Source organism: Panthera pardus, unplaced genomic scaffold (genome assembly GCF_024362965.1).
Source record: "Panthera pardus isolate Hobbes unplaced genomic scaffold, ASM2436296v1 HiC_scaffold_8, whole genome shotgun sequence".
Lineage (NCBI taxonomy): Eukaryota > Metazoa > Chordata > Mammalia > Carnivora > Felidae > Panthera > Panthera pardus.
Genome location: NW_026527013.1, coordinates 152,932,120 through 152,959,349, shown reverse-complemented (window position 1 = coordinate 152,959,349; position 27,230 = coordinate 152,932,120). Strand labels below are relative to the sequence as shown.

The 27,230-nt window shown below is 44.1% G+C and overlaps 2 protein-coding genes across 5 annotated transcripts in view; one reads left to right on the top strand and one right to left on the bottom strand.

The window, feature by feature from the left end:
* Positions 1–985: 985 nt before the first annotated feature.
* Positions 986–6,882, bottom strand: TMEM213 (transmembrane protein 213). 2 transcript variants are annotated; one of them, XM_019452897.2, is made up of 3 exons: positions 6,772–6,882; positions 3,138–3,209; positions 986–2,289 (listed from the first exon to the last, which is right to left on the bottom strand). In XM_019452897.2, the coding sequence occupies exons 1-3, from the start codon at positions 6,851–6,853 to the stop codon at positions 2,120–2,122; spliced, it is 324 nt and encodes a 107-aa protein (XP_019308442.1). In that variant the 5' UTR covers positions 6,854–6,882; the 3' UTR covers positions 986–2,119. The 2 variants fall into 2 exon arrangements, with proteins under 2 accessions (XP_019308442.1, XP_019308444.1); XM_019452899.2 differs by having other exon boundaries at positions 3,138–3,206; positions 6,772–6,873.
* Positions 6,845–27,230, top strand: part of ATP6V0A4 (ATPase H+ transporting V0 subunit a4) — a 95,420-nt gene continuing 75,034 nt past the window's right edge. For 2 of the 3 annotated variants that reach the window (XM_019452891.2, XM_019452892.2), the window contains exon 1: positions 6,845–6,959. The gene's annotated coding sequence lies outside the window, so the exon portion shown is untranslated. Of the gene's footprint in view, positions 6,960–9,315; positions 9,504–27,230 lie in introns of those variants that run through there. The other variant, XM_019452893.2, reaches the window with a different exon arrangement.

Sequence of the window (27,230 nt, the reverse complement as noted above, 5' to 3'; positions counted from 1 at the left end):
GCTTGCAGATGTTAAATCAAAGGGTGGGACTTCCCGAGTTTTTCCATCTCTAAGGAATTCAACCATCACAGATTGTGGAAACCCTTTCCTCCGCTGTCTAAAAAAGTGGATCATGCTCGTGTATGTTCATACCGTTGCGTCGTGCCGACACTTCTGTGCACGTTGTTTATTTAACATGTAGGAACAGTAAATCCACCCATTTTATCGATTAAACAACTGAGATTCTGAAACTACCTGGCTCTTGAGAAAACAGCAGACTGAGGCCAGGCAATTGTTTCAGTGCCCCTTGTCAGGGAGATGTACTGAGATTTTCTTTTTTTAAATGCTTAGTTTTGAGAGCCAGCACAAGCGGGGGAGGGGCAGAGAGAGGGTGACAGAGGATCCGAAATAGGCTCTGTGCTGACAGCAGAGAGCCTGATGCAGGGCTCGAACTCACACACTGTGAGATCATGACCTGAGCTGAAATCAAGAGTCGGACACTTAACCCATTGAGCCACCCAGGTGGCCCGTATTGAGATTAAAAAAAAAATTGTTTTAATGTTTATTTATTTTGAGAGAGACAGAGCATGAGTGGGGGAGGGCCAGATAGAGAGGGAGACAGAATCTGAAGCAGGCTCCAGGCTCTGAGCTGTCAGCTCAACTGACTGGGCCACCCAGGCGACACCACCCCCCCCCCCCCCCCCCCCCCCCCCCCCCCGGCATCGAGATTTTCTAAAAGAACAGCCAAGCAGCTTTGAATCACCTGCCGCCTCCAGGAGATGCTTCTTCCTGCTTCAGAAGCCTCTCCCTTTTCTGTATTGTTATTTCGTTTGTCCAATCTAAATACATACTCCCTCCCAAAGGGCAGAAATCAGCTCCCAAAGAGAGAGTCGTTTTGTCCTTTCTTCCTTCTGGTGAACCCACCCTCCTCTCCTCCTGACCCCACTGGAAATGTTCACGATGACCAGCAGCATCCTCATGCAGGATGAACAGAGACCAAACCAAGTGGCTTTTTTAGAGACTGGCTATTTTCAACCATTTATAGAGAAATGGAAGTGCTGTATGCGGAGCGATAAGCGTAAGTTCATCTAGGGCAAGGACTCATTCGTTCATCCATTCATTCATCGAACAAATGTAACGAAGAGCATTCTGTCCCCAGGAGCGAGAGGAAGTAGCACGGACTGTGTCTTCACGAGGGCTGCACTTCAGGGCGGAGCAGATGCGCCCCAAAAAGCACCAGCTCCAGGTCCCCCATGGCCGTCGGGGAAGGGAGTTCCAATCCTCCAATCTGGAGGCGGAGTTGGAAGGCAGACCCGGAGGCGAGGGCCTGGCAGCAGAGAAGTGGAAGATGTGGGGCTGAAGACTGGGCCATCGGAGCCCCGCGGCGCCCTGGCCCTGGATGTTCAGGGAGACAGGCCTGGGAAGGTGGTCAGACTCCCTCGAGGAGCCGAGGGCCAGACTGAAGTTCTTGTTAGGCGTTACTGAAGGTCATGCTCACAGCTGCCCCGGGAGTGGCCAGTGGGGAGGCAGGTTCCTGCCGGCGGTGAGAACTACACGGGATGTGTCTGCGACAACGTAGGGGCGATGTAGGAAGGCCAGAACCGGGGTGCCGGCGGGGAGAGTGGGGCGGGATGGCCCTGGCAGATACCTTGAAGAAGGGACAAGAGCTGGAGAAGCAAGGCACATGGGGGTGAGGACAGAGAGTGGGTCAATGGCGACGCTTCCGTTTTGAACTGCGACAGCGGCGCCCGTGACTGAAGCGAGGGATGGAAGACAATGACCTTTTTGGTGAGAAGGCTCTGAGTTTAGCTCCGAATGCATGGACAAGAGTCTAGGTCGCATGTTTCTTGTGCTTCCAGAAGGAAGCAGCGGTTATAAGAGAAGCAGTCCCCGTAGACCGAGAAAGGAGACTGTCAGCGCTCAGAAGGCACGACCGCCTTGTGAATTTAGGTGTGAAACGGCACTGGCCTTCCTTCCTTGGATCCCCTTTTCCATCTTCCTCCCCTTTCAAGAGCAACCGAAGCACAAAGGTGACAGATGACCGTTACATGGCAGAAACCACATCGGCAACCACACTCCCCTCCCGCTGTTACCCACCCAATGGTGGCCACGGCCATTCTTGGGGCTGCGGCTCTAAGCCTCATGCTTGCAAATCCTTGGGCTCCTCCGGAGTGAGCTTCATCAGTTTATCCACACAGAGCAGGATGAGGGTGAGGAACCACAGGCTCCAGCCAACCGCGGCCGCGATCCAGCCGTATTCATCCACTCCAGTGTGGCAGCACCGGGCTGCCTGCGGGCAGAAGTCCACATCTAGTGGGGAAGAGAGGGCAAGAACAACGGGGTGCATCACACCAGCCCACCCAGCTCTTCTCCAACGTCCGCAAGAACAGGCAAAGAGGAAGAATACGGTAGCTAACATTTCCAAAGCGTGTGCATGCGCTGTTGCTACGTGCTTCACACACGTTCCCTTATTTATTCCTGCCAGAGTGATGGATACAGTTAGTGTTCCCATTCTACATGAACAAGCTGAGGCTGTGACTCACCCAAGATGGCAGAACAAGAGCTCCAACCCAAGTCTGTAGGAGTCCAAAGCCACGTGCTTCACCTCTCTGTGTTATTGCCCGTTACCCTCCTTCATAAGTGCCCGTAAGTAAACACATTCGGTCATTCAGTGAGGGCAGCATAAAGGGAGCCAGATATAGCATAAAGCAAAACTTTCTAGTAATTGGACGTGTGTGACAGCGGTTGGTGCTTTATGAAGTACGGGCCTTCTTGCCATTGGGAATATTCAAGTGGGGGATGGACAGAAATAAGCAAAAGGTACAAAACCAAGCTCCTGCAGAGGATAGAGGCGGATTTTCATGGCTTTTTCCTCTTCTAAGTTTCTAAGGCCTCTTTGGCTGCTGTCCTGTGGATGGGTCATTAAAGCCACCTATACTAAATATCATGAGCTTAGATCGAGGCCAAGGCTGAGATAGCTTTTTATATGTGCTATGCATGCAGTTCTGGAGGCCATGAACAAACCACACCGGTGCACAGAAAGGCCAGGCAGGGACTCAGCCAGTGGACACCAAACAACAGAAAGCAAGGAGGCTTAAGATTCCCTCCCAGGTCCAGGGCCACCTCTGCAGTTAGGGCAGTTGCCAGGAGAAGCTTACTGGGACACTGCTCCAGGGTTCCGGGGTCTGGGTGGTGGGTGGTCAAGGTTGCGTTGATGCTGTTCCTTGCTTCTGGAAGAAAAGATAGAAGATGGTCTCAGGTGGTAGGAAAAGTCATTCCCAGGTATAGAGTTTGAAATCTGTTTTGTGAATCAGTAGTGATACTATGAGATTATTATAGACGTTCCACTCTAGGTACATTACGACTTCATGCAACAAAGCCAACTCTCTGTTATGGACTGAACTGTCTCCTCTCCCATGAAGTTCATTGAAGTCCTAACCCACAGGAGTGACTGTATTTGAAAAAAGCGCCTTTAAAGAGGCAGTCAAGGTTAAACAGAGTCATATGGGTGGGTCCTCATCCAATATGACTGGTGTCCTTGTGGGAAGAGGAAGACACATCAGGGAGGCACCTGCACAGAGAAAAGACCTAGTGAGGTCACAGAAGATGGTCATCTGCAAACCAAGGAGAGGGGATTCAGGAGCAAACAAACCTGGTGGTGACACCTGAAGTCTTCAGAACTGTCAGAGAATAGATTTCACTTGTGGAAGCCACCCAGTCTGTGGTATGTTGTTATGACAGCAAATGAATACACTCCCCTTTTCCTTTCACCGTTATCATTCAGAGATGCTTTATCTGCATATCTCATTGACTCATTCCTTCACACCTCATATCCTCCAAATCTCATCTCTTCAGTGGCCAAGGGCCTGTTGTGTACAGCTTTCCAAACACTGTTTTAGCTGTTTTCTATACAAAGAGCTACATCCATAAGTGGTTTTTCTAGTATATATTAAAACAATCACTTAAAAATCTAGAATGTCGTCCCATAATTCTTCAATTCCCTTTAAAAACTTGAGCAAATGTTGAAACCTGACTTTGATTCTGTACTTCTGATGATTATGTTGGTATTACTCAGGCAGATGGTTATCACAAAAATGAAACTCTGTACAAACAAGTCCACAGGTTGATAGAATATGCAGCCTTTAGAATTGGCTCTCGTTTAATAAGTAAGGAGCACAAAGATAAAAAGAGCTCTAGCAGGAATTCTCAAAGTTCTATCATTTTGGGGGTGAGGTGGGGCTATGGACATGAGCATAAAGATCCCAAGCCAGAAAAGCCATTGTCCATGTTCCCTCTCAAACTGACAATGAGCAGATGGATGATCTAAGTCCATTTTGTCCAATATGGCAGTGACTTGCGGCTATAAAAAATTCAGCTTCCTGGTCATATTGGCCACATTTAAAGTGCTCAGTTACCACAATGGATCACCACATTCCAACATACTACCATATTGGAAGCACACCCTGGATCTGGAACATTTCTGTAGAGGCCACTTTTAGGCAATGGGCTTGAACCCTGGAAACTTGAGGACGACAAAAGGGCCCACAGTGACCACGGAGCTGAATGCCAACAGGCTGATCAAGTGACCCACCTTGAAATAGCCATAGGCCCCAACTGACCAATTATAACCAGGCACAGTTCCTAAGATTACCAAAAAAGAGGAAAAATTCCATACATTCCCCACACTCCTCTGTTCTGCCCTATAACTACAGCCCCTCACCACCACCGTGTGGCAGACAGTATCTCCTTTGCTGTCCTGCCTGCTGCTCCCTTGCAAAACTTCTATCTCATTTGTTCCGCCTTGGGTGAATTCTTTCACTGCCTGTACTGCTGGCCCCCACCCAGCAACTTGCATCATCAAAAAAATGTTTATTAGATAGTGTTAATCTAGGTAGATCAAAACCAAGAGATCAATTTTAAAGATTTTTTTCTGGACGTTATATTGATGTTCTGCTTCCTTGAGGATGCCAAAAACAAAAAGCAAAAACACAAAAAAACGTGTGGCTTGGAAACTTTCAAGGCCCCACTGACTCCAGGTCAGCGTGTCCTTCAAAGAAGCTTGTTGTCACGTAGCAGGACAAGTCAGGAGGAAACTTCTTGTTTAGCCAAAGCCATGAAATTGCTGCCCACTAATTTTATGCCACCCACCCACCCAGGCCACTCCAATGTCCTGCCTAAAGTCTAGTAATTACTTTGATGCAATCTGATTGTTACTGTAAATTATTTACAACTAAATGACTTAGAACTCAGTCTTTATTTGTTTTGGAGAGATTGATTCAACATTTAATTTCCCTTTTAACCCAGATGACTTCCTTGGCCTTGACTTTCATCTCCCCTCTGCCCTAGAATGGAAGTGGTCTACATCTAGAGCAAGTGAGTGGAAAAAACCTACTTAATCAGATGCTGGTATTAGGTTAAACCATTTGAAATTGCCATTTCAATAAGTCAAAAAATTGCTCAATATCAGTAATTTTCTATGGTTCAAACTGAATAGCTTAGTTATTAATTTCTAACAATTTAAATCTCATCCTCCTCCCTTATAAGCACAGCTGGTCAGGGACTGGTCCTAGGTGGGGTCACTTCCAAAGTACAGGGTGCTGGGAGGACCCAACAATTCAGTGTAGTTAGATTTGTCAAGTTTTTTGAGAGCCTATCATAAGCAAGTCTCTGTGAAGGTAAATAAAATGAGTAAAACAGTCTTACTTGGGGAGGGGTATTGGAAAATAAAACAAATATGCTAACAGTCATTGAATGTTTACCATGTGCTAATTTATTGAAAGTTCTTTACCTGCAGTACTCTCATTTCATCTTTATGACAACCCTATATATAAGCACTGCAATTATCCCCATGGTATAAGAGAGAGAACTGGGGCACAGAGAGGTTATGTAATTTGCTAAAGTTCACACAGCTGGTAAGTTGTGGAAGCCAGAATTAAGTTGAGGTTGAGTGGCTAGAGCTCACACTCGGAACCTTCAAAGAAGAGGTGGTGAGGCTGAGAGAGACAGATACTGCCCTGAGGGGGACGTTGACAGTTGACGGGTTGGCTTTGGGAGGGGGAAATCTCAAGGAGCTGTGGAGCAAGATCAAAGCTGGAGGGCAAAGCCAGGAGCTTAAGAGTGTAAGGGAGGTCTCTCTGCATGAGTTGCAGAGCCCAGCCTGAGAAAGCAAGACAGGGGCTGCCACTCAACCCCTCCAGCCTCTGTGATAAGTCAAGACAATAACTCAACATCTCCCACGCCCGCCCGCCGGAGAAGGTAGGAGAATGGTAGGCAGGCTTTGGCAGCTTTCATACCTTAAGGTTTTGTGAAAGTTGCAGAGGAAGTGCAGGATCAAGGGAAGGAGGGAGGACCTTAGGTGAGGATCAGGAGTACAAAGAGGGGATTGCAAACCACAATAGCCAGGGGCACTGAGAAGGAGCCATTGAGAAACAGCAACCAAAAAAATTTTAAGACAGTTTGGTCCCTTGCTGGGAGAGACTGTCAGTACATTGCTTTCTCCTCTTTGTGGCAAAGGCCAATTGAGATGGTTGCTCCTGTCCTAGCTAAGGAGTTGATTATTTGATCATGGTCTTAGGTAAACGTAAGACACCCCCACCCCAACCCACTACCTTCTGCCTAATCCTTTAGATGAAAAAGAACTGTTTGCTCTTTCCTTTGTGCAGGACCAACCCTAGCCAAGGAATCCTCCTCCCTCCTTCCCTCCCTTCCACCCTCCCTCCTTCCTTCCCTCCCTTCTTCCCTCCTCTCCCTCCCCCTTCCCAGGGTGGCCAAGAATAAAGTTCACAGTTCTACCTGCCAAGCAAGCCAAGTGGAAGGAGGCAAAGACCAGGCTGAGGGCCAGAGTGGCCCAGGGTGCAGGGGTGAGGTGCTTCATGCTGAGAGGAAGGCGTCTGTCTGCACTATCTCCACAGAGGAGTGCTGCGTGCCATGGGTCCTGTATGCACCGTGTCCGCAGGAGCTTGAAAGCAGTGTTGTCAGAGGTGAATTTCTGCTCTGTGTTTGGGGGAAAAGAGAGGGGGTGGAGCAAAAGAAACCAGCTGTCACTCCTTGCTCTTACCTCTCTAGAAAGGAAGCTGAACTGTGTTGGCTGGGGAGGGGTGGGGGTGAGGTGGGGGGAGGAAGGGAGGGGCGATTTATGCAATTCTTCCTTGAGTTCACATTTTATCCCTACTGATAAAAAAGAGGACAGGAGAGAAGTTTTGTGCTCTCCTGGTTCCTTGAAATTGAGCTGGCTGCCTCTTCCATTTGAGGTGGAGCACTGGATTCCTTCTTCTCTTTAGTCCAGTTTTTACTGAAACCTACTGTGTGCACCACACTATGCTAAAGTCTGGGGGACACCTGCCCTCAAAGTGCTTTTATTACAAACACACCTCTTTGAAACACAGTAATGTTTCAGGAATGACTCCAGAAGGACAAAGTACTTTGGTTCTTATCAACAAGAAGCCACATTTACTGATAGGATGCTTCATGAAAAACATGGCATTGGCATTGGGCCTTAAAGGATGAATGGAATTTTGACAGGCAAAGAGAAGAGGAGGGCACTGTAGGCAGGAGGAACAGAGGAGTAAAGGTCCAGAGAGAAGGGGTGCTCGAGAGTCCACTGTGGCTAGAGTGCAGATAGGGGAGGAGACCAGAGGAAGGTGAGGTGGGTATGTGAATGGATAGCCATGAGGCTAGCAGATTGGAGTGCCAGGCTGGGGAGTTTGAAAGAATCAGTAGGCAAAAACAGGCTTTGTAAAGATTTTGAACCAAGTAATAACATTGATTGAATACCCACCATTTATATGAAAGGCATCATTCTAGGTATTTGGGATTCAATACCTGGGATTCAATGATGCCTGGCATGATCCTACTCTTGATCCTACTCATGGGCCAGCAGTGAGACCAAGTAGTAAAGAAAGACTTGTGATGCTGTATGGTAAGACTCCAATGTAGTATCCTCGGCAGTTGTGGAAATACACAAGAGAGAGTGGTTAAATCTGCCTGAGAGGTATGGGGGAAGCATTCACAGGGGAGGTGACATTTGGGCTGGGTATTAAAGTTTGCATACACAGATGGGAGCGGATGGCCTTTCAAATAAAAGGAATAGCACGCACAAGGGCAAGAGAATTGTCTGTGTGCATGCAGGCCTGCCATGTATAGATATATGCACTATTTTCTTGTACAAAAATTGGTTCAGTCAAGAGAGTGAGAGAGAAAGTCTAGCTCATTCAAAGCTATGCGGAAGGACATGTAAGCCATGTGTAAGCTCAGAGGAAAGGTGTCTTTGTATTGGACTGTGTATTGGAATACATCAGCTTAGAGGAGGCATTGTTTTCTAATTTGCCCTAAGGTACAAACTTTAGTGGTGGCCCTGTATTCTTGGGCTTGAGAGCTGGGGGCAGAAGTGCTTTAAGAAGGCTAATATGCAGGTACACAAATCTAATTTAGACCTACCACTTGGTTGAACATTCAGTTATTGAGTAGTAGCCACTATGTGCTGGGCCTTTGGTGTGGCAGAGGGATCTGAAGTGGGTAAGGCAACACAGCTCCTGTCTTCAAGGAGTTCAGGGTCCAGTAAGGGAGATGGACAAACAAATGATGACAACACAATGAAATAAGTATGGTGAGGAAGTCTCTACAAAGAATGGGAAAATCGTGGAGGAGAGTTGGGGATGAGGGGACTCAGTGAACATTTCAAAATAAAGATGGCATTCTGACCTGAAACTTGAAAGCTGTGTAGTCCGCTAGGTACCGGAGAAGGGAACAGTGTGTGCAGGACCTCCGAGACATGAACGAACGTATGCCCCTTGTCCGGGGAGTAATTACCATCTTGGAAGCACGGGGTGGGGTCACAATGTGTTTGGTTTGACTAAGTGCACACTGTAAATGGTCTTGAATGCCAGACGAAGCAAACTGGACTCTGTCTTACAACTGGGGCACCTTGTAGGGAACTTGTACATGTGGATACCATTATATTTCAGAAACATGGAGGACAATCCACCAAGGGCAGGCCTGGATTCAGAAGATCCTCTCAGAAGCTGTTGCAAAAATCCCAGCCAGATGGGGTGTCTGGCTGGCTCAGTTGGTAAAGCATGGAGCTCGTGATCTCGGCATCTTGAGTTTCAGCCCCGTGTTGAGTGTAGAGCTTACTTAAAAAAAAAAAAAAAAAAAAAAAAAAGAAAAGAAAATCCCAGCCAGAGATGGAAAGAGCCCTGAATTTAAAAGTTGGACTAAGGATAGAGAAGAGGGGAACAGAGTCAAGAGGCATCTAGCTGGCTAATTCAACAGAAGGGAACCCGGGGAGTGGCATCTTGAGCGAAGACACGGTTTCCAGCTGGGGTTCCTGGGTGGCCATGAGGCCAGCCTCGGGTGGAATTCTAGCCTGGTTCTTCTTGACCAAGTGGCCCTGGCAAGTTACTTTATACATCCAAGCCTCAGGTTCTTTATCTGAGAAGGAAGAGGGTCTATCTCATGACTTGCTTTGATGACTTAATGAAGTAATCCATGCGAAGTGCTTCACACAGTGCTGCTGGCCGACGGCAGTAAGTACTTAGTGAATGTTAACTACCCTTTTGACGGAAGGGTCCTTGCACTTAGAAAATATGGGACAAAGGCAGTTTTAGGGGAAAAAATAATGTTATTTACGTATTGGCTTATTTATATCCTGCCTTGGTCTAAAAAGGGCTTAAGGAAGCTTACATAGGATTAATTAAACTAGATAAAATAAATTTGAAATGAGTGGGAAGAAATGAGGCGAAGAGAAAGTTAGGGTAGGAAATATATAAATGAGTTTAGAGCGCAAAATGGCATGCATGTTTTCTAAGCTTTGTGGTGGTCAGTGGGAAGAGGGTAACATGGTCACGTGGATGATTCATGGGCTCACAACATGAAAAAAAACCCAAAACAGCGTGAATACAACAGTTCCTGATACAAGACTAGAGAGACATTTTCTCCTTGGGTTCTCACAGAGATGACATTCCTTAATGGGACGGACACTCTTCTCGACATTTTCCTCACGGTAAACCCCACACTGAGCTTCATAGACGAGGGCTGATTTATCCAGTGGGCCCTAGAGATGACAGCAATGTGTGGGGTCAACGAGATTTTCAAGGATCTCAAAAATGTTGGAGACCTTCACGAAAAGAGGTTCTCAGCTGAAATATGAACAACAACAACAGCAGCCTGTGCATTCGAGAAGAAAAGATTTTTTTCTCAAAAGCAAATTTTATATAATTCGTTTTAAATATGGAAACAGGGGCGCCTGGGTGGCGCAGTCGGTTAAGCGTCCGACTTCAGCCAGGTCACGATCTCACGGTCCGTGAGTTCGAGCCCCGCGTCAGGCTCTGGGCTGATGGCTCGGAGCCTGGAGCCTGTTTCCGATTCTGTGTGTCTCCCTCTCTCTCTGTCCCTCCCCCGTTCATGCTCTGTCTCTCTCTGTCCCAAAAATAAATAAACGTTGAAAAAAAAAAAATTTAAATATGGAAACAGAAACAATTGAGTGTAGGAGGTTGGGTGCATGTTCATATGTTTGATGTGAGCGGGGCGTGTCCCTCCAAAATGATGACAGCCTGGGACATGGAAAGCCCGGCCTAGGGTGGTAGTGACAGTGGTTTGAGTGACACCCCTGATCTAAGCTGACAGCATCGTATCAAATTGTGCCAATGAAAATAATTCTGGATCTAGTAGATGGAGAGGGCAAGAACAGTAATCTGTCCCCTCTCTCCTTTTTAACCCACTGTTGTTTGACTGGGGACTGTTTTAGATGTTTCGAGTCAATTCAAAGAGAAACATTCTCTTAGCAGATGAAAGGATTTTATTATCCTAAAATAGGAAGGGCTTGACTGGTGTCTGCTAACTCATTAATTCCCAAAGGAAGGGCTGCATAGCAACTATTTTCAGAAATGTCACCACTATTAGCTGGTTTTTTTTTTTTTGTTTTTGTTTTTAAAAAAAGAACAGGTCTGTAATAACTCCATGCAGTTGCCTCACCTAGCAACTTCTCCCATACATTTTATATCAGGTTTGCTTTGGAGAGCGTATGGGGAAGTTGATTGCTTAAAGCTAGACGTTCTGCAGGAACTTCCTCAAGATTTTTTTTTTTTTTTTAATAGTTAAGATAGGTGTTTGGTTACACATACTTTTAAAAAAGTCCAGGCTAAAATATTTGTGGCCAGGCTCCATGGTGGTGATTGGGATGGAATTGGCCAGAGGGGTGGGGATTCCATGGCCCTCAGTGCCTCCGATTTTATCTGCTTTCCCTGATAACATTGCATGTAAAAAAAGAGAAGAAGGGGGCACAGTGTTCCCTGTGCCAAAAGACTGAAACCCAGCATTCTGTGGGCTGGAATGGCCTCCTATGGGTAGGATATTTTATGTTAAGGAAGCTTCCCTTGTGATTCTGATAGGCCCCTTTCCCATCCCTTCCATCTCTGGGAAGAGACTACTGTCTTTGAATTTGGGGCTTTGAACTGAGCCTGGGTGGCTCAGTTGGTTGGGTGTTGGGCGTCCGACTTTGGCTCAGATCATGATCTCACGGTTTGTGGGTTCAAGCCCCTAGTCGGGCTCTGTGCTGACAGCTTGGAGCCTGCTTGAGATTCTGTGTCTCCCTCTCTCTCTGTCCCTCCCCTGCTCGCACACTGTCTCTCTCTCTCTCTCTCTCTCTCTCTCTCTCAAAAATAAATAAACGTTAAAAAATTTTAAATGAACTTGGGGCTTTCATTTCCAATTAACCTGTCCTAAAGAGAATCTTGGCCCCAAATACAACTATGCCTGCTATATTCTAACTTGTGACCAGAGATAGGTCCATAGCTCTTCCTGCAGAGGGCTTTGTCCAAATGTGTTTTCACAAAATAATTGCCAATCTCCAGCTGCTCACAGGACTGAAACATGTAGTTTCACCTGAGCAGGATCTAGTTAACCACACTCACTGCTGTTCCGTTATGGCTCTATAATTTGGAGAGATTTGGAGTACACTTTTAAGAAAAATGAAGTCCAATCTGGAGATCATGCCATAGAGTTGATCAAAGTAACAAGGTGAACAAGGTCTAGAGCCCTCCATTTGGAACCATTTCTGAACAGTTCCCAGGATAATTCATTCATCTGCATTAATGCTTCTGTTTGTACCTGACAGAAGTGGGGTTAACAGAAGGATGGGATTTCCTCTTGGCTAAAGCCATCTTCCATGTGGGTCCTGGATCTCATCCCCTCCCTGCCCCCATTTTCTTGGATTGCCCTGCAATCTGTGAACATACTTTGATGATTTCTATGTTTTGCTATTCATTAACAACCATCGTATGGCCATTTTTTGGGTAAATATTTGGCAGTGATTGAAAAGAATGTGTCATGTAGTTGTGGGGTTCGGTGTTCCGTGTAAGTCCATCACATCAGGAGTGCTAATTGTGTGGTTAACATCTCCTGTATTTTTCCTGTTTTTAAAAGTCTGGTCTGCTTATTCAGTTGAGTACTGAGACAGATGATTGTGGGTTTCTCTCTTTGCTTTGTAGTTTTGTCTGTTTTCGTACTAAATATTGGAGGCTGTAATTAGGCCTCATGCAAATATAGAATTGACACCCCAGTGAACTGAACCTTCCTTAAAAAGTCATTTTGAAATACCCCTCTCTATCCCTAGTAATACTTTATGCCATCAAGTTTACTTTGTCTGATGTTAGTATACCACTTTTCTTTTGCTTAGTTTTGCATGCTGAATCTTTTCCCATCATGTCTTTGAGTTTTTCTAAATTCTTATTATGTCTTAGAAGTATACCTTATAAAAACACAGTGTAGGACTTAAAAAAAAAAACAAACAACCCAGTCTTACAATCTTCGTCTTTAATTTGGCCGCTTAATCTGTTTACCTTGGCATGTGTTTAGTGATCAGTTTAGATTTGAAGTTCTGTCTTACAAGTGCTCTTTGGTTTTCCCATCTGTTTTATATCTCTTTTCTCTTTTTGCTCACCACTTTTGGGTTGAGTCTTTTATTCCCTTTTTTTAGAGATTACTACATGTATTCTTGTCTTTATCAAAGTCTAATATTAATTGATACTTTTACCATCTTCCCAAATAATGGGAAGAGCTTGGAACTTTAATTCTACCTGTCCATTCCTGATTGTTCTATCATTACAGTCATGTATTTTAACTATATACATATCTTTTTAACTTGGTAACTCATTATTACTTTTTTTTTTTTTACATTTATTTATTTTTAATTTTTAATTTTTTTTTTTTTCCAACATTTTTTATTTATTTTTGGGACAGAGAGAGACAGAGCATGAACGGGGGAGGGGCAGAGAGAGAGGGAGACACAGAATCGGAAACAGGCTCCAGGCTCCGAGCCATCAGCCCAGAGCCTGACGCGGGGCTCGAACTCACGGACCGCGAGATCGTGACCTGGCTGAAGTCGGACGCTTAACCGACTGCGCCACCCAGGCGCCCCTACATTTATTTATTTTTGAGAGACAGAGACAGAGCACAAGTTGGGGAGAGACAGGGAGAGAAGGAGACACAGAATCCGAAGGAGACTCTAGCCTCTGAGCCATCAGCACAGAGCCTGACGTGGGGCCCGAACTCACAAACTGTGAGATCATGACCTAAGCTGAAGCTTAACCCCTGAGCCACCCAGGCGCCCCTCATTATTACTTTTTTATTCAGTGAATGTTTACTTAAATTTATCCACATATTTACCAATTTATTGTTCCTTGATTCATTTCTGCATGTCTGGTCTTCCATTTATGATGCTTCTTAAGTATTCCCGCAGTGGAGTGACTAATGCTGTCAGTTTTTGTTCGTCACGATATGTTCTCATCTTCCTCTATTCTTGAAAGTTATTTTCACTGAATGTAGAATTCTAGGTTGACAGATATTTTCTTTCAGTGCTTTAAAAATATGATTCTATTTCTTTTGACTCCCACTGTTTATGTTGAGAACTGTCCATCTAACTGCCCTCCCTTATAAGTAATTTGTCTCTTTTATCTTTGGTTGTTTGTAAAATTCTTGTGTTGTCTTTGGTTTTCAGAAATTTTATTACAGTGTGTTCAAGTATGGATTTCTTTTTAATTGTCTGGCTTGACGTTTGTAGACAAGTGAATATGGAGTTTGAGGTCTTTCATCAGTGCTGAGACGTCGGCCATCAAATACTACCGTCCCATTCTTTTCTCTCCACTGCAGACTCTAATTCTCTTACTATTTCCTTTATTCTCTATCCTTTTGTTTTCATGGGCTTTATTCTGAATATTTTCTTCAGCCCTATATATTTTTTAAAATTTTTAACGTATTCATGTTTGACAGAGACAGAGTGGGAGCAGGGAGGGGCAGAGAGAGAGGGAGACACAGAATCCGAAGCAGGCTCCAGGCTCTGAGCTGTCAGCACAGAGCCCAACGTGGGGCTCGAACCCATGAACTGTGAGATTGTGACCTGGTTGGATGCTCAACCAACTGAGCCACCTATCTTTTATTAGAACTCTTATCATCTGTGTCTAATTTATTTTTATAACTACCCATTGGGTTCTTTTTTTTAACGTTTTATTTATTTTTGGGACAGAGAGAGACAGAGCATGAACGGGGGAGGGGCAGAGAGAGAGGGAGACACAGAATCAGAAGCAGGCTCCAGGCTCTGAGCCATCAGCCCAGAGCCCGACGCGGGGCTCGAACCCACGGACCGCGAGATCGTGACCCGAGCCGAAGTCGGAGGCTTAACCGACTGAGCCACCCAGGTGCCCCTTCCCATTGGGTTCTTAATTTCAGTTATTTTAGTTTTAGAATTTCCATTTTGTCCGCTATGAAATAACTTTTTGTTATACAGTCTCATTTTTCATGTTTGTGAACAGAGTGACCATAATTTTTAAAAATCTGTTTTATAACTTTAATATTTGTTCACCCCCACTGATCTGTTTCTTTTGTCTATTATTTCTGCTGGTTTTCATCCATGTTGCTGTGTTTCCTTATGTACCTGGTTATTTTTATTGTGTGCACAATTGCAATTACACATATTGTAAAAATAAGTAGGATGAGTCATGGGGTTTTTTGTTTGTTGTTGTTGTTTGTTGTTTTTTTGTTTTTTGTTTTGGTTGGGTTGCCTCAGTCAGGTACTTGGGGCCAACAACATTGTGTTACCATATGTCTAGTCTCCGATATTGGGCTATTTGTAGCTAAGTTGTAGACTTTGTAAGGGTTAATTTATTTTAGTCACCTTTCTTTCTATGTGAGGCTCATTGGAAATTTTTTTTCCCCAGGGAAATAGAGATGAGCATAAAAATGTATATCCAAGATTCTCTACCTCAACATTATAATATTTGTGAAAATGTAAGCCTAGAAGCACCTTATAGCGGAATAAAAGATAGCTTCTATCTGTTAAAAAAATTTTTTTTAACATTTATTTACTTTTGAGAGGCAGAGTGTGAGCAAGTGAGGGGAAGAGAGAGAGGGAGACACAGGATCTGAAGCAGGCTCCAGGCTCTGAGCTGTCAGCCCAGAGCCTGATGCAGAGCTTGAACCCATGAACCATGAGATCATGACCTGAGCCAAAGTCAGATGCTTGACCGACTGAGCCACCCAGGTGCCCAAAGATAGCTTCTAAAATGATGTTTTAGAATGATATATTTTTTCCTTTGATATTTAATGATTTGGAAAAACACTTGCTATATAATACAAAGAAAGAGCAGGATGTGAAACTATATATTCAGTGGGATTCCAGCTATTTATTACACATGCATAGGCAAAGAAAAAGCTTGGGAAGCATCCTATCAAGATGTCAGCAGTAGCCATATCTAGAATTAACACTTTGAGATAATTTTTATTTTCTTCTTTACACTTTTATGGGTCTTTCAAATTTTCTGCAGTGAACACATATTACTCTTATAATCAGGCAATAAAATCAAATTAATGCATTTTATTTAATTATTCATTTATTTTAAAGATTTTATTTTTAAGTAATCTCTACCACCTATGTGGGGGCTTGAACTCACAACCTTAAGATCGAGAGTTGCGTGCTCTACCGACCGAGCCAGTCAGGTGCCCCTCAAATTAATATATTTTAAAAAAGGATATTTCACAGGAAAGCAATACAGTCACAACAGAGCAGATAGACTACATTTAACAGTACCTATCTGGTTGTGTGGGAAAATTTTCAATGTCAGGAAATCCTTGGTTGCATTAAAGAAAAATCTTAATCAAATTTCAAGTTGTATTGGGGCACCTGGGTGGCTCAGTCCATTAAGTGTCCGACTTCAGCTCAGGTCATGATCTCAGTCTGTGAGTTTGAGCCCCATATCGGGCTCTGTGCTGACAGCTCAGAGCCTGGAGTCTGCTTTGGATTCTGTGTCCCCCTCTTTCTCTCTGCCCCTCCCTTGCTCATGCTCTGTCTCTCTCTCTGTCAAAAATAAGTAAACATTAAAAAAAAAATTAAAAAAAAACCCCATAGACTCTCAATGTTGGAAAGGGATCTAGAAGCCGTCTGGCCCAATCCTTAACCTAGTAAGGATCCTCTCCTGCAATGAAAGGAGAAGTTAGAGAGTTTGGTATGGCTGCATTTGACTTCTCCTGGCTCTCAAGGTTGTGACTTGACTAAGTAGCAGGCTTCTTACCAATTGTTAAGGCAGCCAGTTCCACTGTGGGATAGCTCTACCTGTTAGAAAAGTTAGTGAGTAACTAGCATCAAACAGGTAAGGGCATTTTAAGGTGAAGTTAATGAACAGTAGGAGGGCAGGTCCTGTTCAGCTCTGCAGCCCTATGAGTGGCTATTTCTGGCTCCTTCATTCCCAGCCTTACCATTTGTACAAAATATTTCTGTTGGCACAACACTGCGTGTGGTCAGATTCATTTTGTGTTTAATAAACAGAGATGTGTGTTCTCAAAGAGTAATTTTAAGCTAAGGTTTTGGGGAAATAAACTACACGTTTGTAGTAAACACTCAGCCAGTTTTTCTTTTCCAGTTTGTCCATGTGAAAAGTAAAAAGGACCAGAGAGCCGAGTCAGAGATTGTTGGCCTTCCTTCCCGGTATCCAGCTTCTTCTCTCCGGCCGTGTCTTCTGGTCTCTTCTGTAACCTTCCTTCACCATCTCTCTCTTGTCCAGGCTGCCTGTGGCTTGGACAACCAGCCCTGAGTCAGGAGTCCTGGGTTCCCTTTTCACGTTGTCACCCTCTGTGTGACCTTGGGGGAAGTCATGTAACCTTGGTGATGATGCTTCCCAAGAGATGTGGTGGGGGTTCTCTGGGAGGGAGTCACTTGGGGAAAAATCCAGGGAAATGTTGCCTTCAATTCTCTGTGAGAAAATCTTTGTCTGGGGTCCCCAGGACTCTCCAGAGGGGATAAACTGGTTCTGCTACATATAGTACCTGATACAAAGGGATGTTATGTCCTTTGAGAAACAAACAGGAAAGCTGTGAACAGACCATGAGAATCAGGAGCACATATTCTGCGTCAGGCTCTGCCACTAATTTGCTGCAGGACTTAGGCACATCCCTTCACCCCCTGGGGTCGTTTACTCAACCCTAAAGCAAGGGGATTGGACTAGAGGATCTCAAAGTTTTCCTCCAGGGGTACAATTCTGTGACTCTGCTCAACACAGTATATTAAATGGAGAAGAAACTAGAGGTGGGAATTGTGCTGAAAAGAGCCTCACCAGTGGATTTGGGGGAAAGTATTATTACAGAAAAATAACTGGGGAGGCTCCCGAGTGACAAATTTGGAGATCTGATGGGTAAAACGCATCCATGACAAACGTTGAGGCGTTCTCTTCTCTTCATAATGAAATTTTATTTTCTTATATCTCACTTCCAGTCAGTCAAAAAGGACGCGGGAGAGTTCCATGATGGAGGGTCTTCTCCTAAGGAATGAGACTCAGCCTTGTGCTGAGGGGAAGGAGGTGAGATGAGATGGAGGGGAGAAGAGAGTGTGCCAGTCAGTGAGAGACGTTGGAGGGCTCTTTCTTTTTTAGGGCATGATCTGGGGGACAGAAAGGTGTAGACCATCCGTGAGGACCCACCTGATGTTGGATGTGCGCCATTGTTCCCTCTGACACTCACTGGAGGGAGTCCACGGCCAGGAGGGAAAGGGAATGTACGCGGCAGGAGATGATTCTGGTTTCAGCACAGAGAACACTGACTTCAGTGTGCTGATGACGTGAATCTTGGACATTACTGTCAACAAATTGCATTTGTGTGTGTGTGTGTGTGTGTGTGTGTGTGTGTGTGTGTGTGAGTTGAATGTCATTCCCTCTCTTTTTAGCAACCTCAAGCCATTCTCTGTCTCTAGTACTTTGTCTCCATTAACGCATATTGTGAAGGTTTGTGGGTGGTGGGGTCAGTGCCTGGCCAGTGGTGGGAACTGCTAGGTAAGTGGATGTTAAAATCAATTATGTGAAGGAAGGTCATCTGGCTGGAATTCAGTTCAGAAAAATCAGACGCTGTGGAGAATCAGGTTGTTACTTCTGCAGCTACAATTTTATTTTTGGATTAAATTCCTTGCAAGCATTTTAGCTTGCTCTCCACTTACCCCTTTTCATTTTTTAAATTATAATGATCTCCTGAAAGTTGATCCTGTACCGCTGAACATGTGGTCGTGCACAGTATCTTCCTAATCCCCGGTAGAGGGATACAGGGACAAAGGGGGCCCTTTGTTTAAAGGAATGTCCACTTTGAAGAGATGTACAGGGAGTGCTCGCCTCTTTAGCTGGTCAAGAGCCACCTTATAGAATGTCCTCGGGCACAAAAGTGCCTCGCCTGAGACCTGCCCAGACAAGTGTAAAGTGGCCCAAACTGGCATTGTGCCCCAGACTTGTCTAAAGAACAGGAGTAGTGGTACGAAACCACTAAATGTCCAAAACAGTACTCTTACAAGTGGCCTTAGGGGACTGATTCTGTTCTAAGGGGGTTGTTTCCCTCAAGACCTCGTGCCAACTGTAAGTGTCATTTTCCTTTAAAGCATTGGGTTGAGAGGTGCCTGGGTTCCTCAGTTGGTTAAGTATCCTATTCTTGATCAGGGCTGAAGTCATGATCTCACGGTTCGTGAGTTTCAGCCCCGTGTGGGGATCTGCACTTGGAGTGCGGAGGCTGCTTGGGATTCTCTCTCTCCCTCTCTCTCCGTGCCTCCCCTGCTGGCCCTCTCTCTCAAAGTAAATAAATAAACTTAAAAAGAAAATAAAATCTTTAAATGAATAAATGAGGAAGGATGCTTTCAGGCCAGTGAGTGGTCAGGACTCAGTCTTTGGCTCTTTTCTGCCCGTCACCGGAAACCCTCTTGAGGCTCATCACTGTGAAGGGCTCTCCTCTCCCCTTTTCTCTCCTTCCTCCACTGTTGAGATCACAGGAGAGAATCTGGGAAGTTTACTTTGGTCCTAGACCACCTGGACTGTGGGTGCTCGCACTTGAATCGTTCCGACCTTGCATGAGTCAGCGATGCTATGAAATCCTGCGTGTAAGATACCGAGCTCAGTCGGGACACTTGCAGAGAGATGTAAAAGATACCTTTATGGGATTCAAGGTGATTGTGCCACAAGCACCTAAAAGATAAGGAAAAGTAGAAGTTGCCAGTTTCTACACGTGCTGGGCCCCTAGAGCTCACAGAATTGTCTTGGATTATTAACTGTGTCTTCCTTGAAAAAAATAGAGGAAATCTTCCCACGAGGCTAATTTTCTCCTCAGTTCCTTCCCTGCTCCCTCCTTCCTTTTCACAGCCTGGTATTTTGGAAGAGTTGTCTGTATTGTCTTTCTTCACCGGCCAGTGACTTCCCAGTTCCCCAGTCTCTGAATTCTGCCTCCTTCATGCCCCTAAAGGAGGTCCATCAGTGTCACCAGGCACCTCCAGATGCTTCTCAGCTCTCCTGTTGTGTGAGCCCTCCACGATTCTTGAGACACTTCTCTCGAATTCTCTTTCTTCGGACTGTTCTCCTCGATCTCCGTTCCTGGTCCGTCTCCTCTGTCCTGCCTTGGAACCTTTCAGGTCTCCCACACTCAGGCCTGATTTCATTGCTTCCCCCTTGTCACAGACCGAATTGTGTCCTCCACCTGCCCCCCCCATTCATATGTTGAAGTCCTAACCCCGCACTTCAGAATGTGACCTTATTTGGAAATAGGGTCTTTGTAGAGGTAATTAGTTAAGATGAAGTCATACTCTTACTGGAGTAGTGTGGGCCCCCGCCCCCAACCAACATGTCCGTATTAAAAGGGGAGATTTGGAAACAGACACACACACACATGTGAAGATGAAGTCAGATCCCAGAGGCTTCTGTAGCTAAGGAACCCCAGAGATGGTCAGTGAATCACCAGCAGCCAGATCAGAGGCATAGAACAGATTCTTCCCCATAGTCTCAGAAGGAATCATAACGCCCCACCCCTATCACCTTGATCTTCGACATCCACCTCCAGGACTCCTAGACGATGAGTTCTGTTGTTTACGCTACCCAGTTTGTGGTGTCCCCTGTCGAGGCAGTTCTAGTGAGCTGATAAACCCCAGGCCAGTGGCGGACCAATGTGTTGGTCTAGAAGCCTCTTCACTCTTAAACATTATTGAGAACCCCAAAGAGCTTTGGCTTATGTGGATCCTATCTACTAATATTTCCCACACTAGGCATTAAAACTGAGAAATTTAAAAATGCTTGTGTGTGAACTCATTTAAATTCATATGAACCTGTTTATTATGTTAGTATAAACACCTCGTTTTATGAAAGTACTGTATTTTCCAAAACAGTTTCGTGAAGAGTAGCACTGATTGCTTTCTTTTGCAAATCTCTTTAATGTGTGACCAATAGAAGACAGCTGGGTGTCTTTTGCATATCTATTTTTACATTCAGCTCATTGCTCTATGTTATTTTTTTTTTTTTGAAATATACGATGAAAATCTGGTCTCACGTAACTAAGTAGTTTTTAGAAAGGGAAAAAAAATTTTTTTTAATTTTATTTAAATTCAAGTTAGTTACCATATAGTGTAATAACTAACACTACTACAGTAGTAGAATTCACTACTAATTCTAGAGTAGAATTTAGTGATTCATCCCAGGAAAAATGTTTTACTAGACTTTTCAGTAGTTGTGGACATTTTTCTTCGATACTATAGGCCTTTTAAAAAATTTTTGTTAATGTTTATTTATTTTTGAGAGAGAGAGAGACAGAGTGTGAGCAAGGGAAAGGTAGAGAGCGAGAGAGGGAGACACAGAATCCGAAGCAGGCTCCAGGCTCTGAGCTGTCAGCACAGAGCCCCACGCAGGTCTGGAACCCAGGAACTATGAGATCATGACCTGAGCAGAAGTCAGACGCTTAACTGACTGAGCCACCCACGTGCCCCAACAAGTAGTACTTTTTAAAAGCTTAGTTGCAGTGTGGACTCTGAAACCAAATCAATGACCTTTTCATTAAAATCCCTTGGTTACGCATGTACTTTTCAATGGATCATTTGCCCAAGCATGACTTTATAACATCATGCATTGGGCATTTGGGAAATAATGGTTCATTGAGTTTTGCAGATCTCCCAAATGCTGTCCCATTTCATTATACAATAACTTTTAAAACTCACATTTATAAATATCCCCACAGAAATATCCTCATCAGAAAAGTTGTTAGCATTGAGAAGCTGTCACGTTCATGTGGGCGCATAAAAGTTTTCCAAAATGTTAATTGTTATTTGAGAGTTAGAATTTCATCACTGGCAACAAACAATGTCAGTTGTTTTCCTTTGAAGTGACAGAATCATTTGGATCATTTCTGAGAAAATGCCTGCCAAATGCCTATGTCTGAATAACCACAGTGTGTCAGCTGTTCTTTTCAAGTAAGAATGGTGTTCTGTCAAAATAGCTAATTCAGCTGGCAAATCAAACCATCACTCTTCTTACTTCGTTATGCCACAAACGGGCTTTATGTGTGCTTTCCGTTTTGTCACACGGGGTATTAACGATGAAACGATATTTCGTCTTTTGCCTGGGCCGCAGTGCTGGTCTCAGAACTGCTCTGTCTGCTGCGGGGATTGCCTCTCCTTGCGTCCACTCTGCAGTTAGTAACGTGTTTTCTGGGGCGCCTGGGTGGCTCAGTCAGTTAAGCATCAGACTCTTGTTTTCAGCTCGGGTCGTGATCTCCTGGATTGTGGGTTCGAGCCCCTTGTCAGGCTCTGCAGGCAGCTCAGAGTCTGCTTGGGATTCTCTCTCTCCCTCTGCCCCTTCTTCGCTCTCTCAAGATAAATAACATTAAAAAAAATAAATATGTTTTCCAAGTTGTGCCATTTACCCCTACCCTACCTGCTTCAGAGCCGTCAAGGGCCCCAGATGCTCTTGTGATAAAGGCACAGTCCTTAATACAGCCTGCAGATCATGTCCTCATCCTGCCCGCTTTCTCCCCACCCCCTCATTCTCTCTGCCCTGTGTATACTGCCTTCTTTCCCCAAGAAGGAGTCAGGTTACACGACTTAGAGAGCTGTGTTCTCTCCTTCAGTGTACCCATCTTAGTTCTGACACATTTGTCCCCGTGGTTGTTTAATAATTTGATTACTGAGACTAGACTGTCTCAGCTCTGGGGCCACACTACCTGGATTCAAGTCCCCTCTCTACCACTTGCTAGTGAGCAACCTTGAATGTGTTACCCATCTCGGATTGCTAATCTGCAAACCAGACAAACAATAACAACGAGGGTTTTAATAATACCTATTTCTTAGGGTTTTGTCTTAAATTTGCCCGTAGTGGGCATCATCTGTTTGCCATTGATATTGGGATTATTACTTTTGCCTGCCCTGCTAGAGTTTACCACAACAGGCACTGTTTTGCCCAATTCGTGCCTTAAGTGCCTAGTACCTTGCCTGGCACTTCATAGTTGCTCAGTCAATATTTTTGAGATTATTTTATTTTATTGTCGTTTTAATTAAATGTTTGATTTTCTTCAAATTAGCTGATGGATACAAACTGTAAAAATCAAGTCGTACAAAGGGTTTGAAAGAGCAGTGCTCAAATCTCCTCCCTCTCCATTCCATCTGCAGCCTTGTTCTTACTCTTGACTAATTTTGTCCTTTTGTGGTTACTTTCAAAATCTCCAGGGGCGCCTGGGTGGCTCAGTCGGTTGAGCGACCGCCTTCAGCTCAGGTCATGATCTCACGGTTCATGGGTTCGAGGGTTCGAGCCCCACATCAGGTTCTGTGCTGACAGCTCAGAGCCTGGAGCCTGCTTTGGATTCTGTGTCACCCTCTCTCTCTGCACCTCCCCTGCTCATGCTCTGTCTCTCTGTATCTCAAAAATAATATAAACATTAAAAAATTTTTTTTTTAAATCTCCAAATAATATGCTCACACTGCTCTTCTCAGTTTATTGGCGTTTGACATTATCTTTTGAATTGAATACTTGTTTCTTTTTGGTCTCTCCCATCTCCACTAAAACGTAAGCTCCATAAAAGCCATGACTTTGGGGCGCTTGGGTGGCTCAGTCAGTTGAGTGTCTGAATTCAGCTCACCTCATGATCTCACAGCTCGTGGGTTCGAGCCCCGTTTTGGGCTCTGTGCTGACAGCTAGGAGCCTGGAGCCTGCTTCGGATTCTGTGCCTCCCTCTTTGCCCCAACCCACTCGCATTCTGTCTCTGTCTCTCTCAGAAATACATAAACGTTAAAAAAATAATAATAAAAAAAAAAAGCAGCGACTTGGTTGTGTTTCCTGCTGTGTCTGCAGAGCCTAAAACAGGGCCTGACGCACTGGGGGTGCCCCATAAATAAGCCCTGGATGAGTAAGCATCAAGACATGCTTCATGAGCATCTGTAGATGCTTACTGTTGTGCTGGTCTCTGAGAGGCACTCAGCGAGCACCAGTAATGCTCCATGGAAATGAAATCGGTGCCATTTCTATCCTTACTCTCGTAACTGTTACCTTCCCTCTCTTCTTTTGTCTGATCAGTCTCCAGGTCCAGGTCCATTTTATTACTTACACAGCTGTGAATATGAGGCCCGCTCAAGTTGACATTTTGTTTTGTAACATTGCATCACCGAGGGCTTAAAGTTTCCCCTCAAAGCAGTTTCTTGTACTGTTTTTGTCTTTACGGTCCATAATCTGTGATCTGCTCTCCAGAAATCCATAAAGCTCTGAAAACAAAGATGTTTTTATGCACGTGGCAGCACAGTCTGACCTGATTTAACGTGAGGCATGTGTAATTTTTATTGATTCTTCATAGTGAGGATGTATATATTTAAGTACAGAAGGATTAACATGCTTTGATTACAGCGTGCTGCCCCCAGGGCCCATGTGGTGTTATATAACATATAGTATATACCTGGCTTAACTTTCTAAAATAGACGACATTCTGAAATCCAAAAGCCTTCTGGCCCCAAAGTTGAAGACCTGTAATATATGAGCTTTATGTGTTCATTATGGAAATATCAGGGAATAAAGAAAAGGACAAAACACATAAATCTAAATCCAAATCCTATCCACCATGATGATCTCAGTATAGTTGCTTCCACATCTTTCCTGTATTGATTATACATGTTGAAGAAAGTTCAATGATACTGTTTCATAAAATACTTTTTATCAACAGCGTTCCAAGAACCTGTTTCCTTGTCTGTAGAATGCTTTTCATGCTATTTTAATAGCTGCACTATATTCTATCACAGAGATGTGTCAGAGTTCGCTTAACCGTCTTGATCTTTTACTTCTTCCTCAAAGCGGCCCCTGAAGAGGGTTCTGCAAAATCTCCAGGGTTCTGTGCACCAGTTTGAAAACCACCAATCTGGCTTAGGATCCTTTTCCAGTGAAGGAACTGAGTCAGTCCAGACTCAGTGAAGGAACTGAGTCTCCTGACGGGTAGCCGCCTTCCCTGGGGCCACTCAACCCCCCCGGGCTACTTTGATTTAGAACACACATCTCCAGAGATTTGTCTCTGTCCTCTCTCCACTATATAACGCCAGCTAAGCACAATTCTTCTTTGCTCTTTCTGAAATCTTTTTTTTTTTAACCTTTTATTTTGAAATAATTACAGATTTTACAGAAAGTTGCAAATAGTACAGGGAGGTCTTGTGTGCCCTTCAAGCAGTTTTCCCCATTGGTTATTTACATGGGGAAATTGACAATGATAGAAAGCTTGTATATGGTTCTGTGTCATTTTATCACGTGTATAGATTCACATCTCCAGCACCATAGTCAAGCTCTAGAACTGTTCTGTCACCATGAAGATTTTCCTCATGTTGCTCCCTCATAGACACACACATACACCACCACCATGACCATTCCTAATGCCTAACAACCAGTAATTTCTTCTCCATCTCTATAATTTTTGACATTTAGAGAATGGTGTCTAACTGGAATCATATAGTGCATGACTTTTTCAGATTGGTTTTTTTTTTTTTTTTTTTTTTCACTTAATCACCTTGAGATCTATCCAGGTTGTTGTGTTTATCAATAGTTATTGCTTTTAGTGATGAGTGGTATTCTCAGGTATGAATATACCATAAGCAGGATATTTTGGTTGTTTCCAGTTCTGGGCTATTACAAATGAAACTGCTATGATTGATGTATAGGTTTTTTAGGGGTGAACATAAGTTCCATTCTCTGGGATAAATAGCATGAGTGTGATTGCTGGGTCCTAAGGAGAGTGCATATTTAGTTTTTTTTAAAAAGCTGCCAAACAGGGGCTCCTGGGTGGCTCAGTCGGTTAAGCATCTGACTTTGGCTCAGGTCATGATCTTGTGCCTTGTGGGTTTGAGCCCCGTGTCAGGCTCTGTGCTGGCAGCTCAGAGCCTGGAGCCTGTTTCAGATTCTGTCTCCCTCTCCCTCTGCCTCTCCCAATCTCATGCTCTGTCTCAGTGTCACAAAAATAAGTAAACACTAAAAACAAATATTTTTTTTAAAAACTGCCAAACAGTTTTCCAGAGTGTACCATTTTACATTTCCACTGGCAATACATGACACATCCAGTCTGTCCACATTTTTGCCAGTGTTTGGAATTGTCACTATTTATTATTTGTCATTGTTCTGATAGGTATATACTGATATTTCATGGTGGTTTTAATTTGTATTTCCCTAATGGCTAATAATGTTGAACGTCTCTTCCTGTGCTTAGTGGCCATCTGTACATCTTTTTAGGTAAAATGTCGTATGGCTTTGGCCCATTTTTCCAATTGGATTGTTTGATATTTTGTTGAAGTTTGAAAACCTGATAAATTCTAGGTATGAGTCCTTTATCAGATACGTGACTTGCGTATATTTTCTTCCAGTCTTGAGCTTGTCTTTTTATCCTTTTTTCTAGAATCTTTTGCACAGCAAATTTTTGAATTAATTTTTTTTTACTTCTCTTGTGGATAGCAATTTATGTGTCTTATTATAGGAACTCTTCACCAAACCGTCGGTTCTGAAAATGCTCTACTATGTTTCTGCTCAAAATTTTCTAGTTTTACATTTGAAATTTATCCCTGATCCATTTTGGGTTAATTTTTGTCAAGGGCGTGAAGGTTGTTAGGTCTTCGTTCCATTTTTGGCCTGTGGATGTCCATTTGCTCTAGCACCATTTGCTGAGAAGGTGATCTTTCCTCTACTGAAATGCTTTCCACTTTTGTCAAAAATCAGTTGGCCTGACTTGTGTTGGTCTATTTCTGGATTCTCTATTTTCTTGCATTCACCTATTTGTCTGTCTTTCCCCTGGCAACACAATCTTGATTAGTGTAGCTGTATGGTAAGTCTTGAAATTAACTAGAGTGGTTTCTCCTACTTTATTTTTCTATTCATTATACCTCTGCTGATAAGACCCTGGCTGGGAGGAGAGGAATGCCTGGTTACTGGTCCCCACATGGCCTCAATGAGGGGGTGGCCTCATTGCCAATGGCAATCGGGAAAGTTCCCATTAGATCTCCTCTGACATCACCCAGTGAGGTTAACAAAGGGTGTCTTATTACCACAGGGTGAGTCTGGGAGTTCAGACTCCGCACTTGGCCTTCTCTGACACAATACTGGAGGGTGTCGCTTTGGTGCACGTGGGGGAAGGTAGAAGACTGGGCTCTCCCCACTTGGGCTTTGCTGACATGGGTGGGCATAGAATCACAGTTTTTTCTGTGGTGTTTGGCTGGATTAGAGTGATTACTATCTGAAAGTCTTCTTTCTTACTAGGCTGCCTCTTTCCTGATGCCTTGGCTAGAGAGAGCAGGCTGTATTGGGGATTTTTTTTCTATCTGCCTATCTTGCTGGCTTCTGCAGCACCATGCCTAGAACATAATAGGCAAAAGAAACCCCAGAGAACTTGCCTCTGTCATTCCTCACACCCTGAGGTTCCTAGAAGGTCTGTCTTCTCTCTACCTTTCAGAGTCTTCTAATATTTCTTGTACGTATAAT